The 19,256-nt window shown below is 35.7% G+C and overlaps 1 protein-coding gene across 1 annotated transcript in view; it reads right to left on the bottom strand.

Moving 5' to 3' along the window:
• Positions 1-18,648, bottom strand: part of LOC138716544 (enhancer of split mgamma protein-like) — a 78,646-nt gene extending 59,998 nt beyond the window's left edge. The window contains exon 1 of the mRNA XM_069849700.1: positions 18,440-18,648. Within this exon, the coding sequence (XP_069705801.1) occupies positions 18,440-18,547 (108 nt within the window). The 5' untranslated portion in view covers positions 18,548-18,648. The remainder of the gene's footprint in view (positions 1-18,439) is intronic.
• Between the last annotated feature and the right edge of the window lie 608 nt (positions 18,649-19,256).

Raw genomic sequence — 19,256 nt, 5'->3', positions numbered from 1 at the left:
AATATATTAACATTCTATGTATTTTAGTTTAATTCTGCTACACAGTTTATTTCAGTGTTTAATTAATAGTTCATAGTATTTTGTTGTTTAATTCGTAAATAACTCTTGTATACATGTAACTCTCATCTAAATCAAATTGTTGAATTCTTTGTAAGTTCATGCATATGTATATACACTTTTTGCTGGTTATGTGGAAGAGAAGGCCTTACGGCCTTAACTCTGCCAGCTAAAATAAATCATTATTATTATTATTATTATTATTATTATTATTATTATTATTATTATTATTATTATTAGTTTGTGTTAAGCTAGTGCGAAATGTTAAGTATACGTTTTTCGAACAGTGGAAGTGGATCCTTATGTAGGGAAAAGCGCATTATTAGTTATTAATATTCATCCATGTGTTTGTGTCAAAAATCTGTGTAACGTGTGTATAAAAAACCGTGTGGCTACAGTTTCTAGCATAATAAACTTACGAAATATTAAGTTTATTAATTTTCGTACAGTGCCATCTCTATGGATCGGTTTCTAATAAAAACAATAAAGGTGACAAAGAAAAACATCAGAATACCGTCATCGCCTGGATGTTGCACCAGACAGAGAATTCAACTTTGTTTAATTTTCCCCAACTTCAGAGAAATTTGTCAGACGAGGTAACAGATGATAGAAATTATAAAGTATTATTTTCGTAGCTGTGCATGCAATTACTGAAATTATAGAAATATTAGTATACAGCAGTACAGAGCTCCAATGTAAGCTTGTCCATTTTATATTACCTTTTTCTTATATAATTCGTACTTAGTATGATAATTTACTTTGTAAATGGACACGCGGTTTATCCTTGCCACCCAAATTTTTCTTCTTTTCTTATCTCTCTGTCCTTGAGGTATCCGATAAAGATGTACACCTTTTTCTTGCCTTGTGTAACATCCATATGAACAACATTGTGGCATTTTACTGCCTTTAAACTAAGAAGAAAATTGGTATTTAACTGAATTCAACGGTTTTCTTATGCTACTACTACGGGCTTTGGGTCCAGAGAAGCGCGCGAGGTCACGTGAACCAATTAGAGCGCCGCATTGTCGGCTAGCGGTAGGGAAGACAGTTGCGGTACTCTGTCTATATAGAGCTCTATACTCGCTATGTGCTTTGCGCTATCTAGTGAGAAAACTGGGAACAACTACGCTCGCGAACTGTGAGCTCTATACTGAGCTCCAGCTCTTTAAACAGTATTGCCAATTCAGCGGTTTTCCCGCTAAATCTAGCTTTTTTTGGATAATCGTCTCGCGGGTAAAATTATATTATCCCGGTTAACGGGAATACTAGCGGTTTTTAATTTTTAAAGTTTCTGAAACGAAATTCATATTAGCGTTTTGTTGTTTTGCAAGTTTAATACCGGTCGATTCTAACAGCCGGACAGTAATAAAATTTTATTTTATTTTAGTAGGTTATTTTACAACGCTTTATCAACATCTTAGGTTATTTAGCGTCTGAGTGAGATGAAGGTGATAATGCCGGTGAAATGAGTCCGGGGTACAACACTGAAAGTTACACAGCATTTGCACTGTTTCAAGAGCTGTTTAATGCCGGTGAAATGAGTCCGGGGTACAACACTGAAAGTTACCCAGCATTTGCTCATATTGGGTTGAGGGAAAACCACGGAAAAACCTCAACCAGTTAACTTGTTCCGACTGCGAATCGAACCCGGGCCACCTGGTTTCGCGGCTAGACGCGCTAACCGTTACTCCATAGGTGTGGACGAGTAATAAAATGTAAGTGTGGTGGCATTCTAATCAAACGTTAAAAATCGAACATCTGCTGCCAACGTGTACTTGTACTTCATGTAACAACAATGACTGTAATATTGTATAGAGATTACAGACAGATTAAATTCAATTCCTTAAAGAATATTATTTGTGTAAGACGTGTACCGTGACAGTGTTAACTATTATTTGTTTTACAAATATACCGGTACCGGTACAATATCGTTAAACCTTTCTCTGTGCTATTTATCCGTAAATAATTGAGATATGAGGCCTCAATATCAGAAACGATTTCGGAAAGAGTGGTCACGTGAAGTGCAACTTAAAGACAAACACAATTGAATTCTGGAAGTGAAGTAGCCAGTTATAGGGACGCAACTGATATAAATCCTTTTCGAGAGCTGGTTGATCATATTGTAGGGTGACCAGACGTCCCGTTTTTAACTGGATTGTCCCTTTTTCAGCCTCTTGTCTCCTGTCCGGAGAAAAGTAGGCTCGGGACGCCAAATGTTCCTTTTCTTTTAATGGTGTCCTCCCGTTTCCGTAAATTATTGTTGAAATATTTCTTTTTATTTTATTTTATGTGATAATCATGTAAAGCATTGATTAATTCTATATTGTTTCCATGAGATATCACCGTAATGAATTAATCACAAAATGTCATTTTCAAAATGTGTATTGCATGGACTTCTATAGTTTTCTGAAGGAAAGGTCTATAGCAAACTCACTTATCAAAGAAATATGGCTGATTGTACAGTTCATCTTTATGGAGAATGCTGAAATAGTAAAAGATAATATGAGGCAAAAAATTTTGTTATGAAATAAGTTCAGAATACAGTGACATGGATATAATGTAAGGTCCAGTTAACCTGAAGTATTTAGATAAGTTAACCTAATTAATCCACACTAGTTGTAATATAAAAAAATGGTTAACAGTGACTTAAGCCAAGTATTCGTACTACTCTATTATGTATAATTAATTATTAGGCCGCCTATAGGATAGTCTTTGTAAACAATGTAGCACTTATTACTTTAAAATAAATAAAACTGGACCTGAAGTTTTGGAGAAAATAGGTATACCCTGGTTACGTACAGAAATGAAAGTAGACAGGCTTTGAATAGCACCCCGGGGACCTTACAGTCACAGCATTATATTCCTGCGTTAGAAAAATTCGGATGGAGATGATCCAGAGGGGCTGCTAATTTGAATGAGTAATTTTTAAATTACATGCTTCTTATCAATACTAATTGCATCCGTATAAAATTGAATGTCGTACATTGTGCTGAAACGAAAGCTTCATTGACCAGCTTCTGCGAAAGTTAAACTTGTGCGCTATACCACTTATTTTATTTTTATTATTATTATTGTTGTTATTATAAAATTGAATAATAATAAATACACATTAAAATCTAGAGATTTTTGTTAGAAAATTGCGGGTTTTCGAAAGCCGTCTAGCGGGATTATATGAACAACTGTTGGCAACGCTGTCTTTAAACAGTGATCACAGGTCGAAGACTAAACTGCTCACCAACTGAGACAGTTCAGATTCTTTACTCATTATGTACATTGCGCTCAGAGTCCGTGGATATCCACGGACTCTGCGCTGCTGTGCTTATGCTATCTAATGACAAAACTGGGAACTACTACGCCCGCGAACTGTGAGCAGTGAGCTCTGTACTGAGCTCACTGACTGTGAGCGCCCGATTCAGTGTAGCCACCTCAATAGATTTCAAGCTGATCCTGGCAGATTTCAATTTCTTACAGCCAGAGAATAACCTATTGTCGGCCGACAGCCGAAAATATGGCAGGATTTTACATTGCTTAATTGAGTCCATTGTTTTAAAAAGTGAAGTGTCAACACTATTCAACAACTAAAACTACAATAATAACAAAATTTTATCAAACATGACAATCATTTAAAAAATAACAATGTTTCATTCATCTTCTGAGTGATGTGTGAATTATGTTAAAATTACTAATTTTCCATTTACCGGTACCTATATAATATTTCACTCAGGAATACTGTACAAGAACAAATGGACAATCATTGTATTCGGTACGCAGACGACAAAAATGTTCGGTTTGTCCATAACATTAAATGAAATGAAATGAATGAATGAATGAATGAATGAATGAATGAATGAATGAATGAATACTAACTTTCAAACCTTTAATGTGTTTTTAGAATGATGAAACACCTATACTTACAACTCACTATTGTGTTTTAGAGGTGGGGAAAATATAACGTAACAGTTATTTTGGAACCGTTCCTTGTTTGGAACTGTTCCAAAAAGTAACGGCACCTTGGAATACTATGTTCCAAAATAACAGTGTTGCTCTGAGCTAGTACGAAATACTTGCGGTTACAAATACTCGTTTCACTTTGGAACAACATTATGACAACGCCTGTTCCACAGAGCGGAACATGTTTGACACTATTGAAAGCAGTGATGCCAACTTTTGGAAAACGGTGGGTGGGCTCAAACAGTTGACGAGCCTTATGGTAAATAAATCTCACAACACGACAAATTATTGGGTGGGCTCGGATCCCACGAGCCCATATAAGTTGGCGCCACTGTTTGAAAGCAGAATTTGGAATCCTTTCGTCGTACTGAAATAAATGTTGGAAACTAAAGTAAAAGATAAATAGTAAAGATACGAAGATTGTCTTTAAAAAATGTATACATTATCTTGGAACTGATGTTAATTGAGTATAGGATTCTATCAAATGCCATAATGCCTATATTATAGTAACTACATTGTGAATTTTATCAAGGGAGATGAAAATATATAGGTTATGTTTTATTTCCAAATATTTTACAGTTTTAGTTTCATTACCAATTCTTGAAATTAAACTAAAGTCTGTTGAAACATGAATGTATTATTGAAATTCTTTTGTTTAAAAAAAAAAAAGTACAATGGTAAATTTTCATATTTCATTAAACATCTAATCCGCCATGACGTGAACAAAGATTGATGAAATAAATAAATAAATAAATAAATAAATAAATAAATAAATAAGATATTTCATTACAATGAGATTATTATTCTTCATGACGGCACATTATTAATATGAATTTTAGCACGGCCGAAATGATTATAGCTTTTATTTACGCATTTTTGGAGAAATTGAACACTACTGTGACCTTCAGCTAAGCAGAAGAGGAAGAATAGGTTAGGTTTTATTTACCACTGGGATCCATTTCGATTTTGTGACCAATTTACAAATAATTTAAAATTACATTACATTTCCTGCTTCGAACAAACCTGATCTACGAATTCAATTTAGCATTAGAAAAGATTTCATTTCCAGGAATTCACATCTCGACTCATTATGACATCGTACTGCATCACATGGCATACAGGGAAGTATGTGATCATTTAGCGTCCGTACATGTTCCTAAATACCACTGTTACATTACGTACTAGTAGTACGTGTCTCTTCCACTGTTACATTAAATACTCCTGTTACAAAAAATACTTGCTGTTACAAAAAATACTTGCTGTTACAAAAAATACTTGCTGTTACAAAAAATAACTTGCTGTTACAAAAAATACTCGATGTTATGGAACTACATTATGAGTCATGACTATAAAATAACGTAACGGCCTGTTCCAAGCCATCACTGTTACATTACATACTAGTAGTACTGTACCTGTTATACAAAATACTTGCTGTTACATGTTACAATATACTCGATGTTATGGAGCATGGTCGACTTGATGCTAGCTTCGCTTGCCGTGTATGGAACTACATTATGACAACCGTTGCTGCAGTGTTATCAATTTACCGACTTTGTCACTAGATCTGGCTACTTTTAACAATTTTCAGGAACAAAATCAATACCAACTTTTAATCCTGAACTGGCGTCGTGCATAAATATAACGTATCTGGTTTCGTAGTGTCAATACTGTCAGTATGACGTCTGGACTTTCTCATGGCCCTCGACTTATACTTTTGCCTTTTTTACCCAAATGTTTGCATAAACTACTTTGACTAAAGGGTTTTAACAAAAATAAATTGTGTCACACGCTTCACAGAATGACAGAACTGAATTTAGGGACTTGACTCTGGAGGAGTTTCGTTCATTCCTGGTGTGTTTTATTTTGATACAGTTTCCACATTACATATAATGTAAAAATTAATTTCTGATCCTACGGTAACAACATGGAGTCAGGCCACAAAGAGAAAAACACTGGAGGAGGGATTCGATCCGGTGCTGTGGAGCGAACTTAGGCGTAGGCTATATAATATATGGTGGTACTGTTATTTTGGAACTGTTATTTGGAACCTAGTATTTTCATGGAACTGGAACAGTTGGAACTGTTACGAGAAAATAACTTTTCCCATCTCTATCATGTACATTATTTTTAACTAAAATCGATTTATCTTGAATTGTAGTTACTTACTGTACCCTTAACAGTAATCTACGAAAACTATATTGCGTTGTCATAATACACTGAACATCTGATTTGAAGACGATTCAAGGGCTTTGAAATGTTCATGAAGCAAATGAGAGATTGAAACAATGTTGTAAACACATTCTTATATAGCTGTTACTTTGGAACAGCTTCCTTCATGAAACAGTTACGGTCGAAACTGTTCCTTAATGAAAACAGTTTATCTCATCTGTATCGAATACTGATCACAAAAAGAACTTTAGCCTTTAGCAGCAGGAAAATGAAATGTCTCTTAATTTGCTGAATACTGGTGATCTCATCCTATATAGGCAAGGGAACGAAGGTCACTTGAGGGTCCCAGAGAATAAATAATTATATGAATAGTCAAAACGCAGGAATTAAAGAATGAAGATAGATTTGAAATATAGAAAGATAGTACTGTAAAATAAAACGTCAATGTATATCAGCATTTCAAATAACTAAGACAGATTAAATCAGTTTAAAATGTGTGTAATAAGGATAAAGGACGATTGCTGCCATCTACCGTTCAGAGAGAGAGAGAGTCTAGAAAACTGAAGATAGATGGGGTACCCTATGCTAAAGAAATATAATTAACTACATTAGTCCCGAACAAATAATTATTTACGCATATAGTTGTTTAAATACCTTTAACATTATGTATATTTTTATATTATGTTATATGTTTATAGTATGTGAAAGCTCAGGTTTCATCCAGTTATTCCTATATTGATGTAGATTTCCTACTAAGCTAAGAAGGTCGATTTGCCTTCTGATATCTTCATTTCTCATCTTGCATAACACAATAAAATACTGATTATTAGTTAAAATCTCATTTCCCCTGCTTCGAACTTTTTTTCTTCTTTCTTTTTTTTTATTTTTAATATCCGATAATGTTGGAACCACTTCTTAAAATTTTAACTTACTTTCTTTCCGAGTATTCTTCTTCCGAGTATTTCGATTTAATATGTTGATTTTTTAGTTTTGAAATATCTTAGTCGCGATAGTTATTACAGATAATCCTTTTCTACTGTCCTTCCTTCCTATTATACTTCTGATTCCTAAATGCCATTGGGCTATTTAATACTTTCAAGATGTAACACAACCAGCTCAAACAGTTCTTGAACGAAACATTTCGTGGGCTGAGATGTCAATCCGCTCGTGAGCGAAGAAAAGAACGAACGAAACGTGCTTCAGAAGTGAACAGGTTCTGAGCAAAGATAATTAACACCTAACTCTGATTTTCGCGCGTGGATAATTTTCGTTATCATAAAGTTTCTAATTGGTTATTTAATGACACTATATCAAGTACATCTTTATTATCGTAGATGAATTGTTCAAATCGAGATTTTTTTTGGCAAGGTGAGGCCGAGGATTCGTCGTAGATTACCTGACATTCGCCTCACGGTTGGGAAAACCTCGACATATCTCAATCAGGTAATCAACCCACGAGGGAATCGAATCCACGCCAGAGCGCAACACCGGATCATCAGGTAAACCAAATATAACTACAACCCTCCGATGCCCCATAATCATGCCATTCAGGCTTGTACTGCTCATAGGTTGTTGTTGTTCCTCGGACTAGGAGTAAAGCGTACTGTATATCTAAATGGGGTAGCTTACCCATACAGAGCTGTAGTTTCTGCTGTCCGTTTAGTAGTACCGAAATTAACATGCGAACTACAGTGGTTAGACGAAATGCAAATAATTATTTCTTCCCTCACAGTAATTTCGAGCGAACGATTAGTACATGGAGATGGCTGATATTTCAAAAACCGATATTTTGTACAGGTATTTTGGTTGTCATTTATAAACCTGTGACTGATGACGCGAAATATGTGACAAAATTTCTCTATCGAAATCTGCTCCGTAATAGATAGAGTATTGAATATTTAGTACTCTGTCACTGATATTTCTATCACTTGTGATCGAAGAGTATTGTTCAGTACTCTTATCTCTGAGGACAGTGAGTCTGTGACGCAGGGTTGCCAGATTGTTTTCAGGGAAATTCGCAATTATTTCTTTAAAAGTAGCCTTTTAGAGGAAAAAATTGCCCAAAATTTTAATTTCACATTATCTCCTATCTTAATGAAAGACAAAAATCCTGTTATAATACCTACAATAGATAAATTGCGAAGATGTATAATACATCTGTCGATTCGTTAATAATAATTCAGGAAATTGGTACTTCTTTCATATCTCATAAGGAGTATCTACACGGTTCAACTTTTCTTTCAACTTTACACTTTCAAGCAATGCATGCATGCCATGCAAGATTGATATTTAATATAGATGCTGAATTTTGTTTGTATTTTGACGAAACTACAGGTTTCCAAATCTACTTTTTGTGTCCCTAGTTCCACTCGACAGTTCTTACTGTACACTTTTTCCACTTTCCGATTGCAATTACACAAACTATTAATATTATCGCAAAGAGAAATATTACAATACGCAGTGTGAAAGAGACAATAATAAACTCACTGTTTATAGTCTTGTAAATAAATACACACACAATAAAAATAATTAACTTCCAATTGGTTTATATTAAGACGCTTTATCAACTGCGGTTGTTATCTGACATGATTGAAATGAAGGTGATAATGCCAGCGGAATGAGCGCAGTTCCAGCGTCGAAAGCTACCCAGCTTTTGCTTCTATTGGGTTGAGAGAAAACTCTAAAAAAACTCAACCCGTTAACTAGTCACAATTAGAATTAGAACCCTCTCGTTTCAAGGTCAGACATGCTAACCGTTACTCCACAGCGGCGGACAATAACTCATAATCACTATTGCTACAAATAACATGCATACCGATTGCGAATATAACAGTAAAATAGTTGATCAACTGTCAAATTTTTCTTGCCTAAACCCACGAACTAACTATTAATTGAACGCAACTTACACTGCATCTAGTCTATAGGGCCTACACTTGAGCCTCCTCAAGCAAGTGACGGAGTGGGGATGGCGAAGCCCCATCGAATACACGTGGAGATGTAACACTGTGGTTTAACATAGGTGATGACTCACGTGTATTTCAATTATTGTATAAGTTATTAGAAGGAATAAATGATTTAGAGATCGAAAATCCATTTCATATTAAATATAAACAAACTCAAAGAAAAACGAAAGAAAGGTGTAGGCCTAAGATTTTTTAAAAATTACGAGGAATTTCCATCCGCCCAAATTTCGCTCGCCAAAATTTCTAGTAGCCCATAAATTAGCAAATCGCCTGAATTAAAAATTAGTCGCAAACAGGGCTGCGGAGTAGCCCAATCCGCGACTTTTCGCCCAATCTGGCAACCCTGCTGTGACGTTCTCACAAATTTCTCGTGGGTTTGCGCAGGCGCATGATATAAAAACAGCAATCGGGAGGTAATATTTGATTATTTTTCATGATATTTTGTTAAGTATTTTCTTTTGCAAAGTGATGCTTTCTTGCAAAGTTATTAACGGCATTATAGCCTAATAATATAATCCTGAGTCTGATATTTTGTTTTCATAGTCTGTATATGCTGTATGTTTTATAAATATTATTTGTATTCCCCCAGATCCCTATTTTTTCATACAATTGTATTTTCCACTTTATTTTTACGCAGTAACAATACTTCTTCAATTACATTTTTAATTACAAACTGAATGGTTAAAGGAGCCTATAACATTATTTGTAATAACCAGGGTGCGAATTGAGATTTCTGATGAGGGGGGGATAGAATTCTATATATGTAGAGAATACCATACATAAAATTATCTTCATTCGATACGGCTCAACGCTTGGTTGCACAGAGTTGCTTGTCTTGCATCTTGATCGTAATAATAATTATATCCATAAGCAGGCTTAAGGTAAGATGTGTAGGCCTAATTCCTAAGTTATTGATTGTTGTCAGCTTGCCGGTGATGATAATACATCAATATTATTTTCTTTGATTACTTTATAGTTTACAAAGTACATATATCTTATTAAAACAATTATATTTTGTGAGGGGGGATAGAAGTTATCCCTGGGAGGGATGTTAACTTAATATGAATTTATGAGGGGGGGGGATAACTTTCCGACGGGGGGGGATTCCCCCCATACCTCCGTTAATTCACTCCCTGGTTACGGACCAATAAGAAAATGTTTTAATGGATACTTATAGTGCAGCGTTTTCCAAACTGTGGTGCGCGGACCTTTGGGGGTCAGCGGCCCCAAGATATGATTTTTTTTACTAAGATTAGCTTTACAGTATAATATTCTCTAAATTAATGGAATAATTTTTTCCCTAGCTCAGAATTTTGAGACACAGAGTTTAATAGGGATGAGATCGCCTGAAGGACTTTTCTTTATTTACAAGTCTTGTCTACCTATATGATAATAGTGATAATTTATATTTACTTCGGAATATGTATGATAAGAACTTTCTTGTGTTAAATATTAACGTACCTTGTTAACATGTTTCGACCTATTTTCGGTCATCTTCGGAACTGGTCGTTGTTGGTCTTGGCGCCTCTTGTTTCCTGTGTGTGTGTGTGTGTGTGTGTGTGTGTGTGTGTGTGTGTGTGTGTGTGTGTGTGTGTGTGTGTGTGTGTTCGTAGTGTAGAGTCAAAGAGTGTATGTGTTTTGAAATTGAGTTGTGTGTTGAGAATATCGTTGGAGTGTGTTTTCGTGTGTCTGTATATTTCATATTGTCCTAGTGTGTTGAGTTTCTGGCTTTTTGGTTGGATGTGCAGTATTTCCATGTCTGTGTTGATGTCTCTGTAACACCTGCAACAACGTCTACATAGGACAGACAGGCAGATCATTTCAAACACGTTACAAAGAACACATCACAGCCATAAAGAAATTACAAAACACCTCCACATATGCAGAACACATCACAAATGCCAACCACACCTACAGAGATGTAAATACTGCACATCCAACCAAAAAGCCAGAAACTCAACACATTAGAACAATATGAAATATACAGACACACGAAAACATACCCCAACGATATTCTCAACACACAACTCAATTTCAAAACACATACAATCTTTGACTCTACACTACGAACGCACCCACACAGGAAACATGAGGGCCAAACCAACAACGACCAGTTCCGAAGATGACCGAAAATGGGTCGAAACATGTTAACAAGGTACGTTAATATTTAACACAAGAAAGTTCTTATACATATTCCGAAGTGATACAGTGTTAAAAGTTGTGTAATCAAGATGTATTTATATTTAGTTTTTAAACTGTCTAAATTCCAATTCATGTTAAGGAATAGTCAGCTAAGCTCCTTGTTAATAACATATATCAATATAATTAATTATTCCGTCTTATGACTTAAGCATTGATTATATATAAAACAAAACACTTATGTTTTATATCTTATTTAGTCTTAATACTAACGTTTTCACCCTTACAAGCCATCTTCAGGTACGAGATATAACAGATATACATCTAAAATCAATTACAAAACTTTGCCTTACATTTGGAAATTACACAAATAGAGTGAAATATAACATAGTGACAATACTAATCATCCAAAAACAACATTAAAGAAGATCATGTCCAATATTAAAAACAAAATTAAAGCAACATAAGCTTGCATAGCTATGAAGTAATACTGAATACGCAGTGTTGGCACACAACGTTAGATCTCAATACATTGGTATCCTAAACATATTGTATTGTTGCCAATAACTTGTTGAAAGTGAATAGAGAAGCATACAGAGAGAAGTAATCAATGTGCTGATCATAGTAAAATTAATAAATTACTAGAAATATATAAACCTGATATTACTAATTGTAGAGTCGTGAAAGCAAATATGAACTGGCCAATTTCGACGGAGCGAGTAAAATTCTTGTTAAGTGTTCTGTGCTCAACTATAAAATCATGCGAAAATTCTAAATCATCACCGTACACAGGTTTTCTGAAATGTTGAAATGAAGGGATGTATTTGTTGTACATGTGATCAGTTTAATTGAATAAACTGCATCTCGGTAACCAAATATTGTCGAATTCTGACGTACTGATCGATGAAACTGTATGTAGTTGTTGGCTTGCGTGTTTTCTTACGACTCGATATCGTTGGATATATAAATAACGTCTTTATTAATTGGCATTAAAATTAATAGAATATTTTTCTTTCTGCAATGGAAAAAAACAACATTTGATCAAAAAACCTTTCTTGATGACAAAACATAGTCCACCCGTCAGATAATAAGTAAAGCTGCTAGAATTATCGCCTAACGAGCTAGTTTAGTAGTTCTCTTCGTACTCCGCTTATAAACCTTGCATAATTATACGAATCTGTGACAGGTCAGGTTTGGTTAGTTTAGGCGTGCGTTATGCCTTGCATATGCCCAACTGCATCTCAGCGGTGGTTTCACCGAATTATCTTCTGGTTCGAGTTTAAGAATAGTGTTTCCCACGAGTCTCTTGAAAATGTGGTTGTATGTACAAACTCGTACCCCCGTGTTTTCCAAATTGTAATAAAACAAATTAATTAGTATCAACGTACAGTAGGCCTACTTGTAGAAGTGTGTGCTTTCTGCTCTGGTCTTAAATTTAAATTATGGTTTATTTAACGACGCTCGACGCTCGCAACTGCCGAGGTTATATTAGCGTCGCCGGTGTGCCGGAATTTTGTCCCGCAGGAGTTCTTTTAAATGGCAGTAAATCTGTTGACATGAGCATGCCGCATTTAAGCACACTTAAATGCCATCGAACTGGGCCGAGATCGAACCCGCAACCTCGAGCACAGAAGGTCAACGTTATACCGACTATGCTACCCAAGCTGACTCTGGTCTTCTTGAACAAATGTGTATATAGGGTGAACCATAAGTAATAGTCTATCATTAGAGGAGAAGGTGGAAATATGGACTACCATTTTGTTTTCCTCATAATAATGGGAAATGGTGTGACATATTGCTTGGAAATCTTTATTGACATACAAAGTAATTATTCATATACAATTTTTTCAGTCTTAAAGATCAATAGTTGCAATAGATATTTGCACATAATTACTTTTTGAAAGAAATATGAACTGGACCTATATAGGTAGTGGGGTCTAAATATGGGCTACAACAAATATTTGAAAATAAAATTGTAAAAAACAAATAAACATAAGTCAGAAACCTGTGTCACATGAATGGCAGTATCCTGTAACAAATAACGCAAATCACGATAGTGAAAATACGGGACGTGTTAACGTGCTGGTAATATGGGCTACCTATCCCATATTTAACACATAGCGGTAACCCATATTAACAGCATAGACTCATGAAGGTTTCTATGATTATGTATGGCAATTGTTGTAAATAAATATTACTCTTACGCCATGTGATAGAGCTAAGTATTCTTTATTAGTGCAACACAACAAGCGTGATTTCTAAACACGAAATATATTTTTTTCAATAAAAATGAGACTACATGCCTGCAAAAACTTTGAAAATGATGAAAAACACGAAGGACACACCACATCCACACCACAAAGGCAACTGGTTTGTGCACGCAGACTGATGGACACGAGATATGCTTTGAGCTTTTTCGCTAGGTAACAACACCATATATAGTAAAAAACGAGGTAGCCCATATTACCACTCCTAGCCCATAATTCCACCTTCTCCTCTAATTTCAATGGGTTATTCTTTGAGATATTTCAAACAAAAATGTTCAATATAATTTTGCTCTTTTTTTGCTTTCTTTTCGAGAAAGTAATTGTTTTATATGAAAAATTTTATAGCGTGTTTTGGAAAGCCATTGATTGAATTCCCAATATTCTCAGTCCACTTAAGAGTATTCTATTATGACAATACATAATTGAAAGAATTTTAGTTTTGTTCTCTAAATGTGCAGAGATTTGATCGCATCAAATGTAACATTTTAAAATTCCTTTCCAGAACGAAAAGTTATATTTGTTCAGATCAAATTTCTGCACATTTAGAGGACAAAATTGAAATTCTTTCATAATTAATTATCACAATATATTGCTCTCTTAAATTGACTTAACATATTAGGAATTAAATTAATGGCTTTCCCAAACACGTCATGAAATGTTTCATATAAAAACATTTTTATCTCGAAAAGCAAGTAAAACAGGTTAAATATAGGCCTATTAATTTTTTTTTTGTTTGAAATGTCTCCATGAATAATCCCTTGAAATTAGTGACATTACTTACGGTTCACTCTCTATAGATGTAAATTTAATGTTCAAGCCAGACTTGCGACTCAGAGCAGTGGTATTCAATATTTTTTTGTAACATACTCCCAAAATACATTTTTTTTCCCTTCGTACTCCCAAACTGCATTGCAATAAATCAATAAATTATATAATAAATAACAAAAGTGTATGATTGATGTTGTATGCAAAATAAACTATTATTATTATTATTATTATTATTATTATTATTATTATTATTATTATTATTATTAGGGCCTATTATTATTATTATTGTTACTTACTTACTTACTTACTTACTTACGGGCTTTTAAAGAATCCGGAGGTTCATTGCCGCCCTCACATAAGCCCGCCATTGGTCCCTATCCTGAGCAAGATTAATCCAATCTCTACCATCATATCCCACTTCCCTCAAATCCATTTTAATATTATCTTCCCATTTATGTCTCGGCCTCCCTAAAGGTCTTTTTCCCTCCGGCTTCCCAACTAATACTCAATAATGCATTTCTGAATTCGCCCATCGTGCTACATGCACTTCCCATTTCAAACGTCTGGATTAATGTTCCTAATTATGTCAGGTGAAGAATACAATGCGTGCAGTTCTGCGTTGTGTAACTTACTCCATTCTCCTGTAACTTCATCCCTCTTAGCCCCAAATATTTTCCTAAGCACCTTATTCTCAAACACCCTTAACCTATGTTCCTCTCTCAAAGTGAGAGTCCAAGTTTCACAACTTCCGAGGCTTATTTTGAGGTTTCGTAACAAATTGTTTTTTACGGTGATGGGTTGTTAGCCCTTCGCTCAACCCCCAAGCTGGAGGACCACCACTCATCGGCTGTCCGCGACTGCTTATTCAATATATTATTATTATTATTATTATTATTATTATTATTATTATTATACACAGTCTACAGTAGTTATTGATGCAATGATAATAGTAATGAATTATGGGGAAAAACGTAATACGGCGAACGCTAAGCTCCGCCCACGACCCCTTTCCACTTTTCCCCTACAAGCTCACCACACACTCTACGTGATAGGCTAATGTTGTGTCGAATGCACATTTCATGTGGGTGGGGATAACTTCCCCTACTGGCGTTCGCCGTATTACGTTTTCGCCGAGCCGATAATAAGTATAATAAAATAATCTCAACATTTTACATGCGTAGTCCGTGTGATGCGTACCTCTTGAGACAACCCCTAGCTTGAGTAACACTGACTAACAGTAACCTATCTACAATTGGCAAACCTGACAGTTGTAAGGAAGGCATTATTAACACTCCCATTGTTCCTCAGCGAAGACATCACAGTATGTAAAATAGGCTAACTTTGTACTTACGTATTTTCACGTTGTAATAGAAGGTTGTAATTGATTTTAGCCTAATATTGCTACAAATTTATTATAATTGCTCAATTTAATATATTATACAAATATTTAATAGGTACGTCTTGGATGCAAAATCTGCGTACCACATAAATGTGTATGTGAGGAAGTTGTCGACACTTTTGGTCATCATGCTCTTAGCTGTGTCAAGAGTAAGGGACGGTTTTTTTTTTTTTATAGACATTCAACAATTAATAACATAATCAAGAGAGCATTAACATCTTCTGGTATCCCTGCTATTTTAGAATCCACTGGGATTAGTCGCACGGATGGAAAGCGCCCTGATGGATTAACCTTGGTCCCGTGGAGCAGAGGAAAATCACTAATGTGGGATACGACATGCGCGGATACCTTAGCTCCAGCCCTCTTGCCGTCAACTTCTAAAATCGCAAGCTCTGCTGCAGAATCTGCTGTACGCAGTAAACGTCGTAAATACGTACATCTAGGCCTAATAGACAATTACATCTTCATCGTCTTTGCTGTCGAAACAATAGGCTCCTAGTGTAAAGAAGCAAAAGGGCTAGTTTCCGAAATTGGTAGAAGTTTGGTGACTGTTACTGGAGACCCTCACTGCACCAATTACCTATGGCAACGAATAGGAATAGCCATCCAACGTGGAAACGCAACCAGTATTTTGGGAACCTTTCCAGACGCCAATTCTCTGGATGAGATTTTCTTTACTTGAATATCTGAAAGCAAGACAAAGGTGAAGTACGAAACCCCGTAGGGTGAAGATAAAACTCCACTCACGGTAAGAATCGAGCCATGGACCGCTTCGTTGGAAAACACACGCACTATGTACAGAGAAATAGTGACAGACCATAAATTCAACCGTTACGAACTGTATAACTTATATAAAAATCGATTGTAATTCATTTTATATTATTAAGTTTTATCATAAATATGCTGTAATAAAATAGATATTGACATTTGTAGAACATGTTTATGGGCCTAAATTATGCAAAAATATTTAGGAGATTCGCCAAAATGAAATATACCTAAACTTTAAGGGCTCGTGGCACTAAAAATGTTGAAAACCACTGTTATAATGCGTTGCATACACACAGCACAAAACACTAAAATATTCCATCTCAAAATGTAACTAGATATACATATAAATGTAAATACAACAGACTCGAGAGGGAGTATTTAAAATTATTCTGGCTTGCCGACAAGGAGTATAATACAAGTAATCGCTAATTGAGTGGCTCGGTGCCAGAGTTACCTAAGCCACTATTACACTGAAAAAAAATTTATTAAAGTCTAAACTATGACGTCTTTTTTTTTAATTTTATGCTGTCAATTGGAAATTATTTCTCATTTACTATCATCTAATTATATATATATATTAGTACATTTACTTTGGTACATATATAAATGATAATTTACAGTCATTCTTTACAGAAATCAGAGGCTTAAAATTTTGTGGGATAGGCAACTCTGGCACTGAGCCACTCAATTGTTTTCTGGGCTAATGAATAGTGATCCGCGATAGTCCTATTTATAAATTTAGAGGAACAAGCAGGAGTGTTTTCGTAAAATAAAAATATTATCCTTGAACCAAAAATATAACATAAATGCAGTAAAAATTAGTAATTTGCCGTGAACCAAATTTCTTTCAAAATTACTTAATTGTTTTCTACATTCTGCAGAACAGTGCAGATGCTCAAAGCTGAAATGTAAGTGGTAAATATATATGTTGACTTGCGTCTAAAAATCTCGTAAATGCGTTTGAGGAGACTGTAGGCTACAAGAGAGCAAAATCACTTCTTATTCTTTTCACACCCCAGCTAACAATTTAGGACCACAGGGGAAAAACGTCATTAGTCCAAAATTATCAATTTTCTGTTTTAGATGTATAATAGTTCAGATAGTGTAGATTTGTGTACTTTAACTGTACAGAATAACAACCTCATTATTCCTAAGAAATTTGAAGAATTATAACTCAAAGACAATAGACTGTAATGGGTCTTGAAACTTTTAACTTGTTCTTCTGCAAAAACAGTAAAACGTGACTTATCAAATTGTTCCCCTGTACTCTTCAATTGTTACGCATTTGTTATTTAAAATTATATAAACATTAAGGGCCATATTCATAGACATTCTTAGCGCGGGCTTCCGATGGATGATCAGCGAACTAACATTTTTCGTATTCATAAACCAGTGTTAGATATATGATATGATATGATATGATATGATATGATATGATATGATATGATATGAATCCTGTACAAGTAATCAGTCGATAGCCGGGGCTAGTTTAGCACGCTCGTAGCGCGGGCTAGCGAAAAGTCTATGCATAGCACTCTTAAAGTCTTACGAAGTGTTATCAGCAGACGCACTTTGAAAATATACACAGATTTCAACAATCTGGGAACACTGGACTTACGAGGTTTTAGAAGCAAGCTGACGATATTCAGAATTCTCGTCGAAGTCACGAAAATTGAGGAAAAGAATAAGCTGACTGTTATATTACCTCATTTTAATGCAAGTGACAGTTAAGTAAACATTTTCAGGTAAATTATTTGTAAATTATAAATATTTTAAGATCTTTTAAATACAGTTGACAGATTTTTTTAACAAATTTTACGCCATGGAAGTCTAAGCTATGATGATGATGATAAATGTGGTCATAATTATCATTCATCACAATTATAATGATGAGAATTGTTTGCACTGTAAAACGGAATAATTAGGTCGTTGCGGACTTCGACACACAGTTTGCTTACCTTCTTGTACTGTATGGTGCGCGAGATGGGTGGCGCATGGTAGTCGTGTGGCTGTATCTGTAGATGGTGGTGGTGATGTGCCGGAGGTACACCGCGTGGCGCCAGCATCTTGGAGCTGCACTCGCTGTGGCACGGTGACGGCGACAAACGTCCATCCACTACAACACATAAACTGATTCTCCGAGACCCGACTTGTGCTAACAGAGGAGGGGGGGGAAGAGACCCGTACTACAACACTTACATACACAAGTCCCAATCTTTCCTACACTAAAGGAACTCCCATTATCTCTGTCTTTTTCTTTCTCCCCCGCTTGCAGCCTTACGCACACCCCACTCTTTTTATAAAAAAAAAAAAGAGGGGAGCTTAATTCTTATACACCCCCCTATCAACTGTTTACCTCTCCCCTGGCCCCCCTTCTTTAAACCAGGTGTATGATTCCTCTTCTTCTCTCCCGTTTTTTCTTGTTTACCGTCATCTTCTTCTGTCCCTCTCTCTTCCGCGGCCCCGTGCCGTGCTTGTGGTAGGCAGTGGGGAGGCAATGGGTTCGTGGGAACTTCCCTAGACTCCACGTTCCCACAGAGACGTAAGCTGGCAGGAGGCGAACACACTTGCTTGCTTTTTAAAAGTTGGCTTGCCACTCGTTCTTGTTACGAGACGGAGGGGAGGGGGGCGACACCCGTGAGCCACTAACACCTGTACGTTTAACCTCGCATTACCTTCCCCTCAGCTACATGCTAAGCAGGTTTTTCAGAATCGCAATAATAGACCGTGCGTAAGTCATCCTTACGGCTTCTTTTATTCTCAGCGTTGCGATAT

Source organism: Periplaneta americana, chromosome 16 (assembly GCF_040183065.1).
Source record: "Periplaneta americana isolate PAMFEO1 chromosome 16, P.americana_PAMFEO1_priV1, whole genome shotgun sequence".
Classification (NCBI taxonomy): Eukaryota; Metazoa; Arthropoda; class Insecta; order Blattodea; family Blattidae; genus Periplaneta; species Periplaneta americana.
Note: the sequence above shows the minus strand (reverse complement) of the source record. Positions and strands in the feature narration are given on the sequence as shown.